The following is a 24,050-nucleotide window of genomic DNA, read 5'->3' as shown; positions in this document are numbered from 1 at the left end:
AGAGGCTTGCTATTTCCCCTGGAAAGTGGAAGTGGAAATAGAAGCTTTCTTTCCCATAGATCAGGACATGAACTTGACCAAATTTACAGACACATTTTAAAAGGCATATTTTAAATAGCTTTTGGCATATAGTTAAACTTGAATTGAATTTGAACACATCTGCTGTATCTCACTCCTGACTATCTTTGGGCTTGTGCCATTTCATTCATTAATCAGATGGTGGTGGGAGCTGGGACTTCAGAGACCCTTGAGTCTGACCTCCTCATCTGAGAGGTGAGGAAACAGAAGCAGAGAATTTTTCAGTGAAAATCCCACCTGCTACAGGAAGCCTTTCCAATTCCCCTTAATGCTCTGAAATTATTTCCAATTTACCGATTTACATCTTGTTCATAAATAGTTGTTTGTATGTTCCCCCCCCACTAGACTACAAGCCCCTTGAGAGCAGAGATTATAATTTAACTTTATATCCCTATGGTTTAGCACAATGACTGACACATAATAAGCACTTAAGCTATAAATTGTCTGAGGCAGAACAGAACCCAGGTCTTCCTGACTCTGGGTCCAGTGTTCTAGGAGAATATGACACACCTACTAAGTGCTGGGCGCTATGCCAAACCCTTTAACTCTTTTCTCCTTTGATCCTCACATCCACCCTGGGAGGGAGGTACTATTGTTCTGACCTGTTGGTATTATTCAGTTGAAGAAAATGAGGCAGGCAGAGGTTAAGTGTCTTTCCCAGGGTCACACAGCTATTCTACCATAACTTGTTACTCTTCCATTTTGTCTTTGAATTTACTTTCTGGTCTCCAAAATGCCTGGCCCCCCAACATGAGACAAACTGTACCCACCTATGAGATTGGTAGGGTTCACTGATGTGCTGGACCCAATGTGACATAGGGAAAGTACTTGATTTATAGCCAGAAAAATGGGGGGTCTAAATTGTGCTCTGTCACTTGTTAACACAGGTGACCTTGGGACCTCTCTGGTTGTCTGGTTGCTTATCTAAGGCCCCTTCCGACCTGAAAACCTGGTGATCTGATTTTTCACAGACATGACAAGCTAGTTCCATCGAATTGAAGGGGAAGCGTATAAGGAAGCAGCTAATGGAGAAGACGAGTCAAGGGCTCAAGAGGGGCTGAACTTTCACAGGGATTAAGGATATCTTTTCTCCTGGGGACAGAGGGAAGAGAAGTAAATGGAAGTAAATGCTGCTGCTGAGAGGTTTTTGAGAAGCAGGAATGAGGGAGCTTGTGCTAGATGCGTTCAGGGCCATTGGTCATAAGGATGAGGTCAGAGCTGAAGCGGACAGCCTGGGGACCAAAGGAACATGGTCCTTAGACACTACCTAATTCAACCTGCTCATTTTATAGATGGTAATACTGAGGCCCAAGGAAACTAAGTGAGCTCTCCAAGGTCACACAAGTGGGATTTGAACCCCATCCTCTGGCTCCAGAGCCAGCTCTAGTCCCATTACACCAGACTGTCACCCTTTCAGCTTTAGAACTCCAACTCAGGTGGGCCCACTGTCCTGAGGGAGGAATGCCTCCCATGGCCTGCTCTATGCTCGCTGTGGCTATGCCTCCCCCGGTCCCCATCCCTCGTCTGGCCGATAGTCTCACTTCCCTGATGTGCACCCTCTGAATCCTGCTCTCCCACTTTCCACCTCGTCCCTTGATGCCTCCACTGGCCCAAACCCCCTTCTCCTGGATATGACTCTGCTGTATGTGTTATCTCCACCATTAGAATGTAAGTTCCTTGAGGGCAGGAGCTGTCTTTGCTTTTATACTTGACATCAGGGCACTTAGCGAAGGGGCTGGTACAAGTGCTTGCAAGTGCTCTTGAAATTAGTCAATTCATTTCTTCATTCACAGGCATGGTTTTTAAGTGATGATATCTATCCCCACCCTGCTCCTTCTGAGATAAACTCACAGAAAGTGTCCCTTGGAGAATGAGTGTCAGCCTAACCACCCCATCACAGAGGGCAAAATGGGGTTCTACATGTTTTGGGGTTCTTGCTGAGACCCAAACCCCATTTAGCAAAAGAAATCTGCCAAGATCCAGTGGGAGTCAGAGGCCAGTGATGAGATCCCTTCCTCCGCAGGCAGGCGAGGCTGGTACCCACGAATCACGCCGCTCAGGCTGCCCAGACAGCTCTTTGCCAACGAGGTGGGGCCAGGGATCTTCCCAGGAGAATTTAGCACTAAGTCAAAAGATGTGACTGACGGCTGGGTGAAATGGAGAGGGACCTCCTTGGTGCTCACAAGGTCGACCATGCGCTGGGAACAGGTCAATGTTTTTAGATAGTTCCAAATGTCTCAACATATATTGTGAAAAATAAGAAAGATAAACAAAGATGGAAGCTCTGGAGTGTGCCTTGTTCTTTTTATCTCCTTGGCCAATATGAGATCCCTGCTCCCGACTGTGGGGCAAATGGAATGATGTTGGTAGTGATGGCCCAGTGCTGGGGACGGGGATAGGTTTGCAGTCCATTCCCTCCTGGGACCACGGACTTAAAATGAACCTATTGTTAAGATGCCTTTCCTATCTGCAGCCCTTTATCATTTGGAGGCCCTGCCTAGGGAGGCTCGCCTATGAAGGGCATTTCCTGTCCTGGCATCCATTTCTTCACTTGAGTCTATAAGCTTAAATTCTCTGGTAACAATGATTGTGTTTTGTCATTAATGGCAATGATGATTACAGCATACAGCAAGAATTATGATTACTCATGTTTCTTTGGTACTTTTAAGTTTGCAAAGAATTTTACATAATTTATCTCATTTGACCCCCCAAAAGCCTTTTGTGGTAGATGTTACTATTATCCCCATTTAACAGATGAGGAAGCTGATGGAAAGCCAAGCACCTTGGCCAGGGACACATCGCTTGCTCAGATTTCAGGATCTGAACTCAGGTCTTGCTGATTTAGATCCTCTATGCCACAAGGTCCTTTAGCATGGGAGTTCAGAATATTGCTAGGTGAGTTTGTGCTTGTAGGGAGAAGGGTAAGGAAGGTGCCCTATAAGCTTTATTGGAGAAGTTAAATTGTTTCCTCTCGTTCCTTAGTCCACTCTGCAAACTTACTGGGACTGACCTTTTAGTAACTTCTTGTGGGTGACTCTGGGAGTGTCCAGAATCCTCAATGTGTCTGGTTTCCAACATGGCTACACCTATTGCTTCATTTGAGGCTTTGGAGCAGCCTCACTGAAGAGGGCTCCCAGTTAGCTGAGCTCCAGACACTGGGCACTATCCCATGGTGGGCACCCCAAAAACCAGGGGGATGGAGAGTGCTGCATGAAAGGCTGAGGTTTGGCATTCCAAAGCCCCCCATCTTCAGATTCCCAGCAAAGGGAAAAAATAGTGACACCCTCAGAAATCACTTTTAAAGATTTTAAGAGAAATGCAAGCGGTAGAGAAAGCTTCATGGTGTGTGTGTGTGTGTGTGTGTGTTTAGGGTAGCCCCTGGCAAGTTAAGTAACTGGAGACAAGCACAGGCTTGACAAATTATACTAATAACATTTAAAAAAATAAAAATTCATGTTGAGGCTACAGATTCAAAGATTCAGATTTTTTAAACTACTAGTAATTTAAAGAAGTGTGTCACTCATAATATTCTAATTTCTTTAGCATTTTTAGCCATCTCTAGCTTCTTACACTCCTAATTAAACTTTGTTTTCAATGTGCCTGTGATTTTTCATCAATTATTGAACCCTTTCTACTTGTGTGAAGTTTGGAGAAACGATTTACTTTTGCCCTCCAGATTTTCTCAAGGCCACAGAACCCTTGAACCTTGTCAGGAAACATCTCAGGGTGGTGGTGGGTTCAAAACCTGACTCTGCCATTTACTCCTGATGTCAGTGGGGAGGTTGTTGGGTCTCTCTCAGCCTTGGTTTCCACATCTTTGAAATTCAGGGAATGGCTTGGATGACCTCTGATGTCCTTCCCAGCTTGTCCTATAATCCTGTCGCTTCACTCGCCTGTGACTCAGTTTCCTCATATGTACCAGGACGGGGCTGGCGTAGTTGGCCTCCAGGTGCCTTCAATTATGGCAGAGATTATCATACAGGCATTCTATCTCCTACCTTCACCCTCTGCCTTGCAGCCCCTCCTATGTGGGACAATCCTCCTCCTTATTGAGGCCTCTTAGACCTTCTGGCTGGCTTTAAGAGGAGCTCTGACCTTGTCTTTCTGCAGCCCCTCCTGCTGCTCAAACCATCTGCCCATAGGTTATCTTCCATCTCCTCTCTACCTTGTACCAACCTACTTATATACGTGTTCTCTCACCCTTAGAATGTAAGCACCTTGAGGACAGGGCATGCTTCTGCCTTCATTGTATCCCAGGTGTTTAGCACAGGTGTCTCCCACATTCAAATGCTTAATTAATACTTATTGATTGGAGTGACTGATTTCTTGTAAAAGGATATCAAAAAGACCCAGCAGGATTTCATCCAAGATGGATCACCCCAGACTCATGTCATTTCCTTTCGTGACAGGGTGTCTCAATACCAGGGGATCTTCAGATCCCCTTTGCTCAGAAATAAAGTTTAGATTTCCAAAGGAAACACGAAACACCCTGAATCCAATTCTGTTGCTCTAGATGTAATGAAAACATTTGAAAATGTCTCTTGGGAATATGGAGAGATGTGGGCTCGAAAATGGCAGCACTCAATGTGTCAGGACCCAGTTAAATGGTAAGACCCAAAGGGTAGTTGTTAATCATTTCAACTTGGAAGAACATCTCTAGTAGTGTTCTCCAGGGAGTTGCTCTTGGTTCTATCCCTTCCACCATTTTGATCAAGAGAAGCCAAGTCATATATGGTCTGCCTGTCAAATGTGAAGGTGATAAAAGTGAAGGGAGATAACTGATAGGCTGGATGATGGAATTGGAAGTCCTAAAGATCTTGACAGGCTAGAACATTGGGGTACACCTTGGAGGATGGAATGTAACCAGGATAAATGTAAAGTCTTATTCTTGGGCTCAAAGAATCAACTTTACAAGTGTAAAAGAGGGGAGGCTGGGCCAGAGAGCTATTTATTTGTCTGAAAAATGAGCCAGATAGACAACTGGGAGGTCACCAGGAGTGAGGGACCCAGCATGGCAGCTGAGATAGGTATAACATCCAAGGTTACAGATGTGCAGCTGTCCTCTGCCCTGGTCAGGCATCTGCAGTACTGTTCTGGGTACCCCGTTTCAAAAGGAAGATTGATAAGCTGGGGAACATTAAGAGGTGGGCACCCAAGATAACAACAGCCAACACTTTATAGTGCTTTAACATTTGAAATTGCTTTGCAAAATATTATCTCATTTTATCCTTAGCAATCCTGCAAGACAGGTGATGAAGAGTTTCACCACGGAGACAATGAATGTCCCATGGCAAATGAGGTCTATCAAAGGAACTTGGGATGTTCAGCCTGGAAAAGACAAAACTCAGGGGAGTCATGTGGATTCCATTTGGTCTGCTCAGCTCCAAGTGCTGAGTAGAGTTGGAAAGAGGCAGTTCTCAACTCAATGGAAGGGAGAGAATTTCCACTCACTGGCGTTATTCAGGCAGATTTTGGATGCCCCCATCAGGTCTGGAACAGAGAAGACTCTTGTTCAGGTGTGGGCTGGTCTGTATTGTCTCTGGGGCTCCTTCCAAGTCTGAGTTTCTAATATTCTGTGAAATACATTTTCTTTCTCAGAACTTGGGCAGAAAGAACTGCAGGCTGAACTCACTACAACACACACCACGGGCTTTCAAGGGCTCCACTTCCCAGGGATGTGTGATGGATCAAGACGCAGGTTAGGCTCTGCCCCAGCCAAGATGGAATCATTCTGCCTCTTTATCCATATCAATTATCCAAGGCAGGAAATGGCAAGAAAAATGTGGCTAATGAGAAATGAGAACATTTAGCATTTTGTTATCGCTGACAGCAATACAATGATGAATTTGGGGAAGTCATCCCAAGCTCGGAGATTTATGGGGCAGTTTCCAGCAAGCATTTCCAAGTGCTTTTAAGATTCTTAACTAATACAGTTGTTCACAATTGATTTCAACATGCTTAAAAACACCTAGCGTCAAATCAGAGGGTTTTAGTGCTAGAAGGGAAGGTATCAGCTGTTTAGTCTCCTTAGCTCGGCATTGAAGAGCCGCCACAATCTGGCCCCAAACCCTTTCTGGTTTCATTTCTATGACTACTTTTCACAAACTCTGCATCTCAGACCAAGTAGCCAGAACACAGCCAGCGGGCCCCTCCTCCCCTCTCCCAGAGCATTCGTGAAACCCGATGCCATTCTGAATACTGGATTCAACCTCATCCAACAAGAAGCACTGATCGAGCCCCTTCTACATGCGAGGCACCGGGCTACATGTTGGGGACACGTGGTGAAGAAATGAAACAGTCCCTGCCCTCCAGGCGCTTCTGTTCCTCCAGCCTGGAATTCACTTTCTCTTCACCCCCATCCTCCCCACCTTCATTTTCTGTCCAGGTTTAACTCTGGCAGAGAGGTTGACTCTATCTGCCCCAAGCCTTAATTCCTCCAGGAAGCCTTTCCTGATCCCCAAATTCTCAATGTTCTCTCTTTATTTTTCTGGTACCAGGTATATTTGGGTCCTCCTATCCTCCTAGCACAGTGTACATTCCTTGAGAGTAAAAAGAATATTTCCTTCCTTCCTTCCCTCCTTCCCTCTCTCTCTCCCTCCCTCCCTCCTTCCTTCCTTCCTTCCTTCCTTCCTTCCTTCCTTCCTTCCTTCCTTCCTTCCTTCCTTCCTTCCTTCCTTCCTTCCTTCCTTCCTTCCTTCCTCCTTCCTCCCTTCCTCCCTCCCTTCCCTCCTCCCTCTCCCTCCTTCCTTCTCTCCCTCCCTCCCTCCCTTCCTTCCTTCCTTCCTTCCTTCCTTCCTTCCTTCCTTCCTTCCTTCCTCCCTTCCTCCCTTCCTCCTTCCTTCCTTCCTTGCTTCCTTCCCTCCTCCCTCTCCCTCCTTCCTTCTCTCCCTCCCTCCCTTCCTTCCTTCCTTCCTTCCTTCCTTCCTTCCTTCCTTCCTTCCTTCCTTCCTCCCTTTCTCCCTCCCTCCCTCCCTTCCTTCCTTCCTTCCTTGCTTCCTTCCTTCCCTCCTCCCTCTCCCTCCTTCCCTCCCTCCTTCCCTCCCTCCCTCCTTCCTTCCTTCCTTCTTTCCTTCCTTCCTTCCTTCCTTCCTTCCTTCCTTCCTTCCTTCCTTCCTTCCTTCCTTCCTTCCTTCCTTCCTTCCTTCCTTCCTTCCCTCCTTCCCTCCCTCCTTCCCTCTCTCTCTCTCTCTTCCTTCCCTCCTTCCTACCTTCTTTCCTTCCCTACTAAAATGTGGCACACAAAACATAACAAGGTACTTCAAATGTATTTTGGCCAGGGCAGACTGAGACAGGACTGTCACCTCCCTATTCCTGGACATAATATCTCTCTTAACACAACCCCAGACTGCATTAGCTTTCTTGGCTGGCATAAAACATTGTTGATTCCCTTAAAATCCCGGCCTTTTTTCAGGTAAGCTGCTGCCTGGCCGCCTCCCCTGTTCTGCGCCTGGGGGCTACAATGGAATGAGTTCCCACATAGACAAAGAACCTGGGTTCCAATCTTGGGTTTGATGCTTTCTTCCTGCATGACCATTGGGCTTTCCCCTCCAGAGGCCTCAATTTCCTCACTCGTTAAATGAATGGATTAGACTAGGTGGTGTCTGGGGTCTTGTCCAGCTCTAGATTTATGATCATTTTTATCTTAAGTTTTAAAAACACAATTCTAAGGTTTTACACTCATCCCTATCGAATTTCATCTAATTCAATCCAGTCCAATGCTCTAAGAGCCTGGAAAGAGCTTTGCCCTTGACTTACTGCTCCCCACCCCTCAAACAGAGGCCCTGAAGGCCAGCCATAATTTGGCTCCTTCCTGCCTCTCTTGCTTTATTTCCTTCTCCTCTCCCTCATGCACTCTATTCTCACCAAACTGGGCTCCCCATCAGCTCCCTGATTTCATCTCACCCTCTGCTGTGTAGTCAGACTTATACAGGCTGTGCCCCTGCCTCTCTGGCTTTTCTCTCTCAGCTGCCTCTACCAGGACGCCGCCTTGGATGCCCCTAGCTGAAAGGGATTTCTCTTGCCTATAATTGATCATAGTCCCTTTTTACCCTGATCACCATCTCCACCACCTCAGGGCTCCCGAGTCTTCTCCATTCTGAGATTCAAAGCTCAGACGGAATCTACCATTTTCATCATTGTCTCTCCATGCCTACTATGGTCCATTGCACAGAGTAGGCGCCTGGATTTGGATAGAAGCTTCCACTGAGATGGTGCTTTGTGGTTTACCAAGGGATAGACATCCTTAAATAATCAAGTCAGGGAGGGAATATGAGTTAGTGGCCTGGCCACAGTCATGGGAATTTTGTATTTGCTTTTATTATTTGGGACTCGGCCATTCTTCCTGCAAATTTTGGTTAACTAGAAGACTGTTTTCATATTAACCTCACCTGACCTAAACTTGTCCCGTGGGATGTGAAAATATACTTAGAGCCTTAAACAGTCCTTAGAGAAGAAGCCAGAGGGAGAATCTCAACTGTCCCTGACTCCTTGGTGACATGGATGTCCTTCTCAATCAGCCTATTGGGGAATCCTCTAGGTGGGGCTTAACCTGCAACCTCTCTTCCAGAGCCCTTGACTCTGCTTAGCTCTGTCTCACTTCAATCTGATTTCTGATTCCAGTGCAAGTCAAGACATCACTCTCAAGATGTCGTTGGTCCTTTTGTTTTTCAGGGCAATGGGGGTTAAGTGACTTGCCCAGGGTCACCCAGCTAGTAAGTGTCAAGTGTCTGAGGCCGGATTTGGACTCAGGTCCTCCTGAATGCAGGGCCGGCGCTCTGTCCATTGTGCCACCTAGCCTGACTCAGTTTCCCTATAGTTTGTTTGATAAATGAGGTTTGTTTCCTTAAGGGATGGGTGAGATTGCGACTCTGTTGAACAAGTTTGTTAAACTTTTATGACATTGAATAAAATGTGGGATTATGGATCCAACTTCTCTTTAGCTTTTATGGCCTAAGAGGAATCTACAAGATTGCAAAATGTAAATGATTTATTTCTCTGTCACTCTGTCATATTGCCTATACGAGGATTTGTAAGAGTCCTGATTTGGGGTTCAATTTTTCTCTGAGGTCTGAACATATGCTTGAGCATAATAAGTGCCAGGCTCAAAGTCAGGAAGATTCATTTTCCTCAGTTCAAATTTTTTCCTCAGACACTTCTTAGCTGTGTGACCCTGGGCAAGTCACTTCACCCTGTTTGCCTCAGTTTTGTTATCTGTAAAATAAGCTGGAGAAGGAAATGGCCAACCACTTCAGTATCTGCCAAGGAAACCCCAAATGGGTTCATGAAAGTTGGACATGACTGAGATGAATGAACGCAACAAAAGGTTGTTACTCTTGTAACTTCTGTGTTGTGGTAAGTATGTATTTGGCAACAGTTCCCACCACATGAACTCAGAGAGGAGACATTTCTCTCATAACAGTCACACAGCCAGGAAGCTCTGGAGGAAGGAAGCCTTAAAGGAGGGAGGGGGGAAGGGGGACCACGGGAAACCAATGTCAAAGTCATGTACACAACCACGAACACTCTAGAACACAAAAACCCAAACCACCAGCAACAACAACCCTCCTCCCAAACCATTTATTTTAATCTCCTGGTCGTTCCTTGGCTGATACGGTGTATTTTCTTCCTGACACGGGGCTGAAGAAAGCACCCGAGACAACTTCTGAGACACAAAGTCTCAACACTTTCCTGACTGACTCTTGGGACCAGACTTTCTGTCTCACTTATAAGGAAACCCCAGGAGTGGTTGATTTAACTCTTTCCTTCTTTTCCTCCATTCAAAGTTATCGGATTGGAAAGCTGTGACCTCCAACTAAAGATCAACGTTAAAAACAGACAAACACATTTGAAATGCTTGCAAAATCACCGGCATATCCAAGGGCGGATGTTTTTTCCACCCTAAGAAAGGTAATGATTGGCATCCCAACAAGTGTCTACACTGGTGGGTTTACTGACCGAGAAAACAGAAGTGACTTATAACGCAGGAGTGGGAAGCTCTGGCAGCGCCCGCTGCAGACAAAGATTTTTTTTTTTTTTTTACCTTTTTGGTCTCCTTTTTTTCTGCCTTTTCTTTCTTTTTCTTTTTTTCTTTCTTGTCCTTATCCTCCTTTGCCTCCTTCTTTTTCGCCTTCTTTTGAAGTTCTTCTTCTTCCTTGGCTATAATGTCCTCGATCACCTGTTTAACAACAGCAAATCCACATTGTTAGGACCCAAGGCAATTGTGTGTGTGTGGGGGAGAGTTGGAGGGGATTGTTTGTTTTTGTTTTTGCAAAGACAGAAACAAATCCTTTTTCTGGTTCACGCAAGTTCTTAACCTCTACTCAGAATTTAACCTCAAGGCTCAGCTCCAGGGCCACCTCTTTTAAGAGGCCTCTGATTCCTTCTGATGGTTTGTTTGTTTACAGACTCTACTTGTCTGTGATCCCTGGTACCTCAACAGTAGACTATAATCTCCTTGAGGGCAGACACTATTTCACTTTTGTCTCTCTAGCATCTAGCACCTGCTTGGCACTTAGCAGGCACTCAAAATGCTCACTGTTGGACCAATTATTGCTTGCTATTTCCTTTGTAGTGACATTGATAACTTTTATCATGACCTTAAAATGCAAAACAATTCTGCTCTTCTAGAATTTAAATCTCTCTCTCCCTCCTTCCCTTCCCCTCCCTCCCTTCATTTTGCATTTGCTCTCTACTGCGAGGGTCTTCTAGTCTTCATCTTCCCCTCTTCTGGAAGCCCCATGAACTTATACATGGGCCAGAAAACCTCTAGGGGTGACCTGGTGCTCACCACTGGAACCCCAGCAACTCTCAACTATAAGGAGTGCTATCTCCAATCCAATTTGGGCACAGACCTCCCTGTATCACATTTCCTCCAGAATCCTGAACTCTGACATTCCACCCTTCAGTCTAAACCTCCCATCCTTCCACTTTTATTCCTTCCTCATCCACACCTTAACGGATTCTTCACTCTATCAAGTCCTCAAGACCCCATTACCAGCCCCCCTTCCCTTCCCAATCCTGATTCTTCTCTCCTCTGGCTTCTCTTGCTTCTAACCTTGCCATGACCTCTTCCCCCATCACTATAATGATCCACTGGCCACCATTTTGCTCTCATGATAACCTTCTTGGCAAGCTCCCCTCTGATTCTCTGCCTGTGGTTCCCTGCATGCTGACTGTTACTAGAGAAGACCCACCAACTCCAGTTGGTTTTGTTTGCTAGGAAGAGATGGGGCACGAGTTGGGCGGGCTTCCACTGATACTGAGTACCCCCTCTTCCCTCCTCGTCTCCCTGGCACATTACTCACCGGGATTGTTCCAAACCATTCCATCCCTCCTTAAGTCTGAATCCCCATTCCTCCCCGCCCCCCACTTTGCCAAGCTCATGTCTTTCTCTTGCCCTGGATCCCATAGCCTCCAGCTCCTTCATCAGGACATTACTTCATCCATCATGCCCTCTCATAGACCTTCACTGGCTCCTAAGCCCACACAATGCTCACGTACCCCAAGTCTAAAAACAAAGAGAATCTTCCCCTTCTACCCTCTTGGGCTTCCCTCTCCCACCCCCACCCCCACCCATCAGCTTTTCTTCAACTTAGGTTGTTACAAGAAGGACAGGGTTTTATACCTAGAGCTGGAGAGGACCTTTAGGAGCATCTAGTCCAATCTCTTTACAGATGAGAAAATCGTGGCCCAGAGAGGTTAAGACCAATGGTTAGCACAGTGCCTGGTACATAGAAGGTGCTTAATAAAGTGCTTGTTGAATTGGATTGCAGTTTAGACTTGTCCACAGTGGCAGATGTGGGACTCGAACCCAGGACTTCTGCTTCCAACCCCACTGCTCTTTTCACCACCTCCCAAAGTATGGATGTATTAATAAATTAAGGGGATCTAAAAACCAAGGACATCAACTTTTTGGGCTGTTGTTAAAACCCCAAAGCACTTTAAAGGTTCTAAACAGAAAATGGCGAGGTGGTGGGAGGTGGGGGTGGGGAGGAGTAGAGGAGTGTTTAGCCATAACTCAGTCCAGAAACTGCACTGAGAAATGGACATGGTGTCAGAGAAAGACTAGAAAAGCACTTACCCAGAGACAATGGAGAAGCACATGGTAGATAGGAACAGCTTACAATGTGTTACTGGTGAATAACTGCCTAGGGAAAACGGCGCAAAGGACACCCCTGGAGAGATGCAGGACTAGGGGGAAAGTGCCGGGCCAGTCACAGTGAGAGTACGGGAAACCGATGGACAACTCAGGGGATGCCCAGAGTTCCAGACAAAGCACCCCCACCCCAAGCGTGTTCTCTGGACCTCCCAGGGAGGGCTTACAGGGAGATGTGGACCAGAATTTCATTCTTCTGAATCGAGTGATTTTTTTAATAAACACAGGGGGATCTTGTATTTTGTATCTCTTTCAATCAGTTTTGTGATAGTAGTAGAGGTGGTCTGCTACAGGACAATACAATGGAAAGAGTGCTTTTAGGACTCTGTAAGTCACTTAACCTCTGTGGGACTCATTTTCCTTATCTGTAAACAGAGGGAATTGGTTTTAATGACTCCTGAGGCCCCTCCAGGCTCTGTTACCTATAATCTTCTGAATATCATTGGAAAATCAGACTTTTCCCTATTAATTCTCTCATCAACTGTGACCTTGACTTGTGTGCCTGTCACTGAGGTGAAAAAATATTCTGTTACTTGACTTTTTCTTTTTAAAAATTAATTATCAGGGGCAGCTTGGTGGCACAGTGGATAGAGCACCAGCCCTGGATTCAGGAAGACCTGAGTTCAAATCCGGTCGCAGACACTTTACACACTTACTAGCTGTGTGACCCTGGGTAAGTCACTTAACCCCAATTGACTCACTCCCCCCCCCTCCCCAAAATGAATTATCGGTGGCACAGTGGATAAAGCACTGGCCTTGGATTCAGGAGGACCTGAGTTCAAATCCAGCCTCAGACACTTGACACTTACTAGCTGTGTGACCCTGGGCAAGTCACTTAGCCCTCATTGCCCCCCCCCAAGTGAATTATTCTGCCTATACAATATTGTGTTATTTGAGTTAGGATGACTATCTAGTCTATTGGTAGGGTAGCCACTGGGTACCTAGACCTGAGTTTAGCTCAAGGCCTTCTCAGTTTTTTCTGGGATGGGGTCTTGAGCCAAATGGGGATAATTATGATGATTAAAAATACCGTATATTTAACTTGTGATGTGAGATTCCAGAGTTGAGTGCAATACATGCTATAAGGAGAACTGGTTACTTAAGCTGAAATAATGGGGACTTTGGTTGGAGGTGTCATCCTGGAGTTTAGGTGGGGCGAGGATGAAGTTCTGCAAATTGTTGAACATATCCCTTAGACTTTAGAAATATGGATGGTAAATTATTTAGGAAAAAAAAAAGCTAGTCCGGTCATTAGCAGGTAATTACTGGTTGACCACAGGGGCTAAGCCAGAATGCAGGTCAAAGGGGTCTGAGGTCATTAATGAGATAACTCAAATGAGATAATCTAGGGGTATAAACAAACTCCAAATGGGAGAGCCAGTAATGGCCTTAGATCGTTAATGAGAAAGCATAAAGGAGAGATGCTGGTTCAGGGTCAACACATCTGGTCAAGGTTAAAATGAAAGCCTTCCATGTGATAGTGAGAGAATAATAGTTTTAAAGGCAAATAATGTAAAAGTATTTTTTCTTAAGATACCCATATCATGACCCAATAATTTACTTCAGAATAAAGAAAAGAATAGGTAATAATCAGATTCTCATTTTGTTAAAAAATTATATGATTTTGGCATGTCAGAAATACATCTCCTGGTAGGAAATGGGTGTGTGTGGGGGAGGTTTTAAACAATCTAATTGAAATTTCCTAAGACCATTGTTTTATTGTATCTTGAAAAGAAAATTGGGAGTGGGGGGAAGGTTAGCTAACAAGTCCCCAGGGTCCTGGAAGAGAAGCTAAAAGACTGTGATTCTTTTCATTCCTTTTCTATAGCATGGTGACCTCTTCATCTGAACTGCAGAGGGCCTCCAACCAGCCTCAGGTAAGGTATGTGATATCATTATATTTAGATTTCATTTTGACCCCACGTTCGTCTTGTCCTGCTGAGAAAACAGGGGTAAAAATCTATATATTTTGAGCCACGTTGCCTTCTTTGTCTTCACACAGGTTGGGGTTGATGCCCAGATTTTAATAACTGGCAAAATTAAATCTCCTACTGCCTCTTCAAAGTACATTGTGGACCACTCCCTACATCCTTGCTGCTCATGTTTAGAAGAATTGCACAAACAGGTCTTTTTTTTTTTTTTAAATAAGTGCTACATAGTTTTTGAACAGCCAATTGGATTTGCTTATTGACTTCTGTGTTTTATGTGGAAAGAACAGAGTTAAATTAAATTATGGGGAAAATAGATTTCAAATGATAAATTATTTAAAATGTACACTTTCTCATAAAGCAAGATATGTGTTTGCCAAAGAAAATACTTTGATGGTGTAAAAAATCTGCTATGAGAAAGAAGGGGGAAAGATGGTTATATATTACAGTCCCTGAAATCTCATTAGTGAATTTCCCCAAGCATTTCAGTATTTTATATTTAATTAAATATGGTAATTTAAATCCCAAGCACCATTCCGTCATATCTTGTGGTGATAATCAGTGGAGCAGGTCATTTTCCGGGAGAGATGAACAGATTGACTGGAGTTTCAAATCACTTTTAGGGTCCCAACTGGGCCGTTTCATTCCAGACGGTGACAGAGCTACTGGAATCAGCTTAGTCCCAGGTGCCGTGACAGACCCAGGCAAGGATGCAGGAACATTGGATCAGCCAGCACTCTGACCTCTGTCCCCTGCTGTGAGCTTTGCAAATGGTCAAAAATGCCAGTTGTTGGAAATCAGGAGAGCACTTCTAGTGGGCATCAGCCTAATTTTCAAAAATAACTCCAGAAATGCTTGGAAGATTCTTTGAAGGTCTGGGTCTTTTGCTTAAAAGCAAATACACCTGAGGAACCTGGATCAAATTGCAAAGACTTGTTGAAAAGTTGAAAGAAGCTGAAGGACCGTGTGCTATTAATCTGCCTCATTTGGCAAGGGTTGTGGGGCCTTTCCTAAATATGTGACTGTTTCTATGACATCTAAATCTGAATACTGAACAAAACCACATAAAGGGAACAAAGGGAAAAAATCTTTAGAGAAGTGGTTAAAGAATATTTTTTCTATTCATACCCAAGTTTTACTAAAAGAGCAAGTCACTCATATAACACTACACTGTCTACAAAGCCCTTTCTAGGAATCAAAAAGAATCCAGTTGGCCTTGGGGTTTTGCTTTTCATGGCAAAAACTCACATAAGAAGAATGTTAAGGGAATTATCTCAACAAAATTATGTATGTGAAGGATAAAATATTGAGAGGGGAAGTTGTATAACTAAGTGGAGTAATAATAATTCATGCATATATCGCACTCTACAGTTTACTAAATTCTCTCTAAAAACACCCTATTCAGGCAAATAATGTCAGAACTATTATTCCCACTTCAGAGGTAAGGAAACTGAGGACGAGGCAAGTCAAGTAATTTCTTTATCTTCACATAGTTCATAAGTAGTAGAACTGAGACTTAACCCAGATCTTCTGACTCAGCCTAGGGCTCTCTGAATGAATGAATGTATTTATTTATAATTTACTATTTTCAAGGCACTGTTTTAGAAGTTGGGGTACACACAGCAAAGAAACTCTCTCCCTGTTCCATGGGTGCTGATGTTCCACTTGGAGCAGGCAGCACACAGAGGAAGGCTGAACTTTAGGGAAGGTGGAAAGGATGAAGGTCCTAATGGCTAGGTAGCAGAGAAGATGACAAGGGCAGGGGGCTGGATGTAATCCAGTGATCCAATTTGGCTGGAGTGTAGAGGGAAGATAAGGCTTGTGGAGAAATATGTCTTCTTCACTGTCATTTTGATAGCTAAAGCACATCTATTTCTTATACTAAATCATGAAACTCTGAGTGGTTGGGTCTTGCACCCTCTCCCTCAGGGCCTGAGGGGAGCTGGTTCTGGATGTGGAAGTGGTTTGGCCAGAATTACTAATATAGTCTTCCTTTCTCTCCATTGCTACAATGCCTTTTTCTTCAATATCATGCTATCTCTTGTCCTAGACAGGATATATTGTTCCCTACTAAATGCCCAAGGAACATATTTGTAATCAATCATTCAATCAATCAATCAATCAATCAACACGGAGTTATTGAAGGCTAATTACGGGCCAAACACTGTTCTAGGTGCTAGGCATGCAAAGGCAAAAACAAAGCAGTCCCAGCCCTCAAAGAAATGACATTCTAGACAATCTGTGCATATGGGAGTTCAAAGGACACACCCAGTAAACAAAGGAAAATGATTGGAGTCAAAATGGTCCTGTACTGAAATTCTATCACAGTTGTTATTACTCCTAACATTGCCCTGCCAACAGAAGCAGGACCTTCATGAAAAGATCACTTAATAAACGTCTTAGTACTGGTAAGAGTGAGACAAGAAGAGAAGGTGAGCAGAGGGAGCCGAATGGATGAGATGAGCAGAAGTTCTCTGTGTTTTGACTTTATGAGAGATGAGCTGCTGAGCCCGGCAGGGCTAAAAGGCAAGGAGGTCTGACAATTTCATTAGGATTTAAAGGTTCAAGTGTTTCGATCGTTTTTATTCTTCAAAATATGTAGAATTTCATTCACCGGGGTGCTCTTTGGCCAGATGGCTAGAGAGGCGTGTTAGCATCCTCCAACTTCCCCCCACACCTTCTTATACCATGTCAGAGAACCATTCATTGTTCTAGCTTATGGAAAAAAACCAATAAAGGCGAGATGGTGTGTTGTCATGAAGAAAGTTCTGGATTTGGTCCTGAATTTGAATTCTGTCCCCATCACTTAATACCTCTATGCCTCTGGGAAAATCATTTAATTTCCCATGCCTCAGTTTCATCATTTGTTGGAGTGGAGGGCCTCCCAAATACCTTTAAATTCTATTTATATATGAACCTATAAGGGGAAAATACATTATGAATCTGATGCCCACCAATAAGAAGGAATTGGCTATTGGGTATAAATGATGAGGACTTTGTAAAAAATGGTCACTCCATCTCAGAACTTGTAGAGTAAAAGTAGAAAGCCAGGAGTGGTTTGGCATGGCTTCTAGATTTGGGGAAGGTATATGTCAAAGGGTTTTGAGAAAAGATGGGTAGGATCCCACAGATATAATTCTATAGAGGAATCAGTCCAGGAGGGGTGAAGACCCAAAGAGAAGCAATTCCAGGGAGGAGGAACAAGTGGATATGTCTGAGATATTGTGGATGAATATTGGATTCATGGACTAATAGTTTTAAGAGAGACATGTAGAGTGGATGGAAGCCAGGGCAGACCACAGTGATAAATACAGATGCCTAAAGCTCCATTGAGCCAGGGTTGGTGAGGAAAGTCAAAACTAAGAGAAAGATCAAAGAAGGGAGAGGCCTGATATTTAGGGCATATGGACCAATGCTCTGAGGACAGAGCTGCTCCAACCTTATTTGTCATCTGTTTTCTCTGTTAAGTTTTTCATCTTTAGACTATAAAGCACAGAACAAAAGAGTTAATAGTTAGGCGTAATCAATCAATAACATGACAAGCTCTTAGTACATCCCTGCTTAGTGTGAGATAAGGAGAGAGCAAGAGAGCCCTTAGCTGCCCTTGAGAAAAGGAATCTCCGTACAATCTCAAAAAATTAACTGCATGACTACAAGATGGGAGAAGCACAGACACAGAACGCTTTGCAATAGATGCTGGGATTTTAGTGAATAATGTGAGATGGCAGCCAAGAAAGCATTTGGCTTTACTATGCCTGGCAAACAGTAGGCTTTCTATGATGCTTATTCCCGTCTCCCTTTCCTATTAGAATGTGAGCTTCCCGAAGGCAGGGACTTATGACCCCAGTGCCAAACACAGCACCCTACACATAGTAGGTCCTCTAAAATGTTGAACTGGGTCATGGATCAATCAGCTCCTGCTCTGTGCCAGGCGCTGGGACAAAAGTGAAGCCAAAAGACAGAAGCAAAGCAGATCCTGGCCTCGAGGAGCTTACTGTCTAATGGAGGAGACAATCTATAAAGAAACTATTGCATCTGGGTTATGTACAGGGTAGATGAGAGCAACTGTTCTCTGAAGGTTTTCTCAGCCTTTGAGAGGCACATCCCTGCTCACCAAAGAATCATGGGAATCTTAGCATCCAAGTTATTTGGAATCTTGATTTATGATTTCTGTGTCCTCCAGGAATTCTTTGCCTTCCTAAGAAGTAGGACTCCTGCCCAAATAGCTGCATCCAGGTGCCTGGGGATTCTGAGAAGGGGCTGATTTGGGAATGGTCTAAGCATGGGGCTGACATTTAGGATCAAATGTTTAAATCCTTTGGTTTAAGTGACTTTGTTGGAAGATCTTCTTCCTGTCTGCCTCTCTCTCTTTGTCCCACCAAGAGTAATTTTCTAAGACTTGGTCCTTGACTTTACAATCTTTTAGGTGCTATTTCCCTGGGTGAGCTGATCCTTTCTCCTGGTCCTCATTATCACCTCCATGGTGACGACTCTAACCACTTTCTCCAGTTCAAGCCTATCATCCAGACTCCCCAGTCTTATGTTCAGGGAAAGTTTATAAAGCAGCTAATACAGGCAGAGTATTATCTGCAAATTTGATCACTGTAAGAGAACTTAAGAGACAATCTAGCCTAATTCCCTCATTGAGGTCAATTGATTCATCTTACAGATGATAAGACCCAGGGTAGCTGATGCTGGCCAGATGTCAAATGCCCGGGTGGTGCTTGGGCTTGGATGAGAACTCAGGTCTTTTGACTACAAATGTAGGGTCTTTCCACCATCACAAATCTCATGCAGATGGACATTTGAATATCAATGGTCACATCGGGTTCTACACTTCAAAAATTGAGCTTATCTTTCTCTAAAGCAGACTTCCCTTCATAATACTCTTATTTTCATCAATGGCAACACCATTATCCAAATCACCCAGGCTTAAAACCTCTGAGTCATTTTTTATTTTTCCCTCTCTTTCATTTCCTATATTCCATACATTCAATCAATTACCAAGAGATATTGCTTCCTTCCTCAGCTACAGACTACACCCCTAACTCTGACCAGCTGTCTTGCAAATGTGTTCCATTCATTGGTCACAAGGATAATGGGTGAGAGATTGTGAGTGAGATTAGCATAAATCCATCACCACCACTGTAAAAAATAGCTTAAAGTGCATAATTATGGGGCCTGAAAGCTGGTGACTCTAATAATGGTTTCTAGCTGGTAAGAATATTTTCAAAAAGCATGGTAGCGGTATGTGGAAAGGACTTGGAAAATGCTAAAGGATGATTTTCTGATTTGGACACACTGACAGGTGCTTTTCCTTCTCACGTATCTTGAAGTTCAGTGGGAAGCTGATCTAGTCCCCACTTCTGAATGGGAAACAAGAAGACTTAGATTCAAATCCCACTTCAGACCCTTACTGACTGTGTAACCTCAAGCAAGTTACCTGACCTCTCTGAGTGTCAGTTTCCTCATATGTAAACAAGAGGGGGCTGGTTCTCAAAGGTACTAAGGTCCCCTCCAGCTTGGGATCTATCTCTTCTCTCATGGCCTGGGAGGCTTCATCTTCAGTGTGGACCCTGCCCCTTTGTAGGCACCCTCTTATCTATGCCTCTACCCTGTCCTTGAGGAGTTCCCACTCCTCAAGTAAAAGTAAAATAATAATAAAAATAAAAAGTAAAATCATAATAGTAAAAGCTGGAGGAGGGGTAGGTGAAGGAAGCAGGGAATAAGAGGATCCTGGGAGTGAAAACATACCCCTTCCTTCTATCGTTCCACCGTCAGGCATCCCCACACCTCACCAATTTCTCTGCAGCTTTCCCTACTCTCTCTGCTTTCTGGACAAGTCCCTGTGTCTGGTCTGAAATCATCTGGCCTGTTACCAATGGAAAAAGAAACTCAGGCTTATCCCTTAAGAGACTCTTAGAGATTAGAGGTGATTGAAACCAAAAGGAAGCGAATGAAATATGAAATGATGACCTGGTCCCTTAGGCAGGGAACCCCGCAATCACCTTTGACTTCCCTCTCCTTCCCCAACATCCAATTAGTGACTGAGTCCTGTCAGTTCTGCTCCAACAATGTCCCTTGGATCCACTAGACCTTTCTCTCCACTCACATGGCCACTATCACAGTTCAGGCCCTCATTACCTCTGGCTTGGCGATGGATATGGCATCCTAATTGGTCTCCCAGCTTCCTGCTCTGGCTTTTAATCAGTTCTCCACAGAGCAGTGAGAATAATCTCCTGAAGGCATAGATCTGAGCTGACTGTATCACTTCCCTGCTCAAACACCTCAAATGGCTCCCTATTATTTCAAAGATAAAAAATAAAATCTTCATTCTTTCATTTAAAGGCTGATTCCATCTCACTCTGGTGGACATTTCCAGTGTTTTATTACATGACCTCAAACATTTTCAATTCCAGACAAATTAGACCAAGAAGCTAGTGTTGCTCCCCAAATTCACCAATAATTTCCCAGTGACTGGGATTAGAGGGCTATAATTCCTTTTTGGACTGTATTTGTGATTATACTAGTCTAAAGAAATCAGGGCAAGGTCTTATCCTCTGTCAATGCTGATGGGCACTTTCTGAACCTTATAATATTCAAGAGTTGCCACAGAAAAGAAAGGCTAGGTGACTTTTCCTCGGTCACATGGGCAGTATGTGTCAGAGACCGGACTTGAATCTAGGCCTTCCTGACTCCAAGGGCAGCTCTCTAGCTATTAACCCATGCTGCTTCTCCTTCATCAATGCATTTATTTCTTCTTCTTCTTCTTCATGGGGCAATTGGGGTTAAGTGACTTGCCCAGGGTCACACAGTTAGTAAGTGTTAAGTGTCTAAGGCCGGATTTGAACTCAGGTCCTCCTGAATCCAGGGCCGGTGCTTTACCCACTGCGCCACCTAGCTGCCCCTGCATTTATTTCTAATGTCAGAAACTGCCCCATCCATGGGATTATGGGTATTAACTTTGTGCTAATCCAAGCCATGTGCATACCAGAGAAGATTCACAGCCTCTGCTACTCATCCCCACACAGAGGACTCACTTTTGAACAGCACACAAGAAGTACAGTGTTACCTGGGCTTGGTCTCTCATTTACTCAGGGGTCCTTATAGTTAAAATTCACACTGAAGTGTAAAAGGATTGCTAGATCTCCAAGATGGATTATTTTCTGGGGAACAATTTGGTGAATGGTGAAGAGAAGGGTGCTGGGTGCTGGGGAGGGGAAAGAGGAAGGGGAGAATGTGCAAAGGAGGAGGAGAGGTGGTAAGAAAGAAGAGGCAACAGCAAAAAAGTATTTTCTTCCTTCACAACTGGCTTGGGGTAGACTAGGAAGTCTTTGCATCTCTAGTACCTAGGACAGCGCCTAGCACCGAGTAGGCCCTAAGTAAATGTCTAAGGATTGACTGACGGCAAATACTAAGTTGGGTTGATTCTATAATTAATGAGGGGGGCATTTTACACTACTAACCTCCCATCTTGAATCATGAAGTAATGAACGCAAATTTGAAAATACCAGGCAATCTATCAGGCAACTGGCAGTATCACATATTAAATGAAACAATCTGTGTGCACAGCGGGAATGTTAATCCCATTATTATAAATGGCAATTCAAAGGAATATCAGTGATCGTAGATATCCTAAAGATTCTTTACAGGGTTTATAGCAAGTGGAGCCTGGAGGCTGTTTTCATCCTTCCTCCTTAGATGGTGGGTTCTACTGGGATCCCACTCTCCATTCGTATTTTGTGCACAGACCGACTCTTTTAGAGTTTAAAACATTTAAAAGCAACAGCAGGTGTCAGTTTGTAATACTTGAGAAAAATTCCCTAGCAAAATAATTTATGACGATTAATATGATAATGTGAATTATTTCATCACCCCCTCCCCCAGTAACACTGCTTAAGACCCTCAGATCTTTGATCTGCAGCTGGAGGTGATCTCAGAAGCCACCAAACTCCCTTTTATTTGACAAATGAATAGACCGAGTCCCAGTGTGACTTGTCCAAGGTCACAGAGGTGGTTTATGTCAGAGGTGGGATTTGAACCTCAGTTCTTTATTTCAGAGACACTGTCTAATGTTGCCTCCCCATGAGGCCACTGTTTATTGTTCTTTCAACCCAAGGGTGATGAACAATTGTCCACCCAAAAGCCTGTCATTTTGTTCAGTGACCGCCATTCGCATAAGAAAACTTCTGAGGGAGAAACATTTTGGGGGAAGAAGAGGGGAAGAGTCTCATTTTGTTGGAGTAGAATACTCCTGAAGATGAGTAGTAAGATAGAGCTTGCAAGGTAGCTTGGGGCTTGATTGGGGCAGGCCACTTTTGAAAGGCAGGCAGGCAGAGGAGGGGGCAGAGGGAAGGGGGAAAGTGCCTCGGGCTCACCCCTCAGCATATGAAATCTATGGCATACTTTTACCCACCAGAGAGCACTGAGGACAGTTACCGTGCTTTCTCTCCATCCTTACTTGGAAGTCAGACAGGAGGCTGGGGGGGGGGGGCACATCCAATGTCTCCTCTCCACTTTCCTAACATTTGCCCTTGACAAGACCTCCTATATGTCTTTCCTTTTAGGGACAGGGAGCAGACAGAGTCGCAGACTCCAGGATAAGGGGCCCAGAGCTCAGACTGGGCTGCCCATCTTGTGCAATGAGGCCTCTGAACTTCCCATGGCTGGCATCCCGGTAGGGCAGGTTACAGTGCTGGGCCCGGCAGTGCTGCTTCTTCCTCTCTGGGGCAGTCGAGTCTGGGTAGCCCTCACACGCAAGGACTCTGTTGATGGTGGCCATGGTTTGCTGTGGCAGGGAAATAGGAGACTCAATCTTCAAGTCCATGCTTCCCTAGGCTTCCACTAGGAGCAGGTAAGGCTGTCTAGGCTTTCCTTTGGTGGTCCATGAACGTGTCTTTTAAAATTGAAATCAGCCACATAATTGTCCAGCACAGGATATGAGGCAGGCAGGTCACAAAACTGCTTGGTGTGGAACTGGAGATAAAGGGGTAATGGGCAGCAGCCATGGCCTGGGAACCTGTGCCAGACAGAGGGCCTCACAGGCAGTCAGACCATGCCCAATTTAGTTTCGGTGATCCAACAGTCCGGGAGCAAATAGAAAACAATGAGCCAGAAGAATCTGGCAGGAATAGAAACGAGATCATGAGCTAGAGGAGACACAAGGCTAAGGGTTGAGAGACCCACCCAAAGAAAACAGAGGAGGAGGCTGAAAGCTGGGAGTCAGGAACCTGGAGATGAGCAGAAGTGAACAAGGGTCAGTCAGTGATGCTAGAGGCAAGTGATTACAGCAAGGAGCCCCTATTGGTGGCTGCATTTTTTTTTGGTGAGGCAATTGGGGTTAAGTGACTTGCCCAGGGTCACACAGCTAGTAAGTGTTAAGTGTCTGAGGCCAGAATTGAACTCAGGTACTCCTGACTCCAGGGCCGGTGCTCTATCCATTGTGCCACCTAGCTGCCTCTTGGTGGCTGCATTTTAATGAAAACTGGGGAAAAGATGAATTCAATGACCATCTTGCATCTTATCCTTTAAAGACTGGTTCTTCCTTTCTTTCCTAGGCTAGAAATGCAGTAGCTTTTCATGGGCTGGGTCCCACTACTCCTCATCATGGGAGCTGTTAGCTGCTCTGTTCCCAACCTGGGCCAATCTGCCCCCTCCAAAGGCAGTCTGGTGATCCCCTCCTAGGTGTGGGGGGGTATTACCATATTAATACTAGATTTAGTATGGACACCCAATCAGCTTAGGCCACTGCATTCAGGACCCCACACACGGGAGAACCACATGCTTTACCCTCTCAGTAACAGGACTGCAGGAGTGTGTTAGCATGTACAGTGTCTCACCTCCCATTTTCAAAGAGGTACCTTGTGTAGACATGGGAGCCATGCCAAGTA

The 24,050-nt window shown here is 44.6% G+C and overlaps 1 protein-coding gene across 1 annotated transcript in view; it reads right to left on the bottom strand.

Moving 5' to 3' along the window:
• The window catches only part of IQCA1 (IQ motif containing with AAA domain 1), a 220,034-nt gene that overhangs the window by 82,794 nt on the left and 113,190 nt on the right, over nt 1-24,050 (bottom strand). Inside the window, exon 8 of the mRNA XM_044005245.1 lies at nt 10,118-10,252. Within this exon, the coding sequence (XP_043861180.1) occupies nt 10,118-10,252 (135 nt within the window). The remainder of the gene's footprint in view (nt 1-10,117; nt 10,253-24,050) is intronic.

Source organism: Dromiciops gliroides, chromosome 4, assembly GCF_019393635.1.
Source record: "Dromiciops gliroides isolate mDroGli1 chromosome 4, mDroGli1.pri, whole genome shotgun sequence".
In the NCBI taxonomy this organism is placed as follows: Eukaryota; Metazoa; Chordata; class Mammalia; order Microbiotheria; family Microbiotheriidae; genus Dromiciops; species Dromiciops gliroides.
This window is presented reverse-complemented; position numbering and strand designations above follow the sequence as displayed.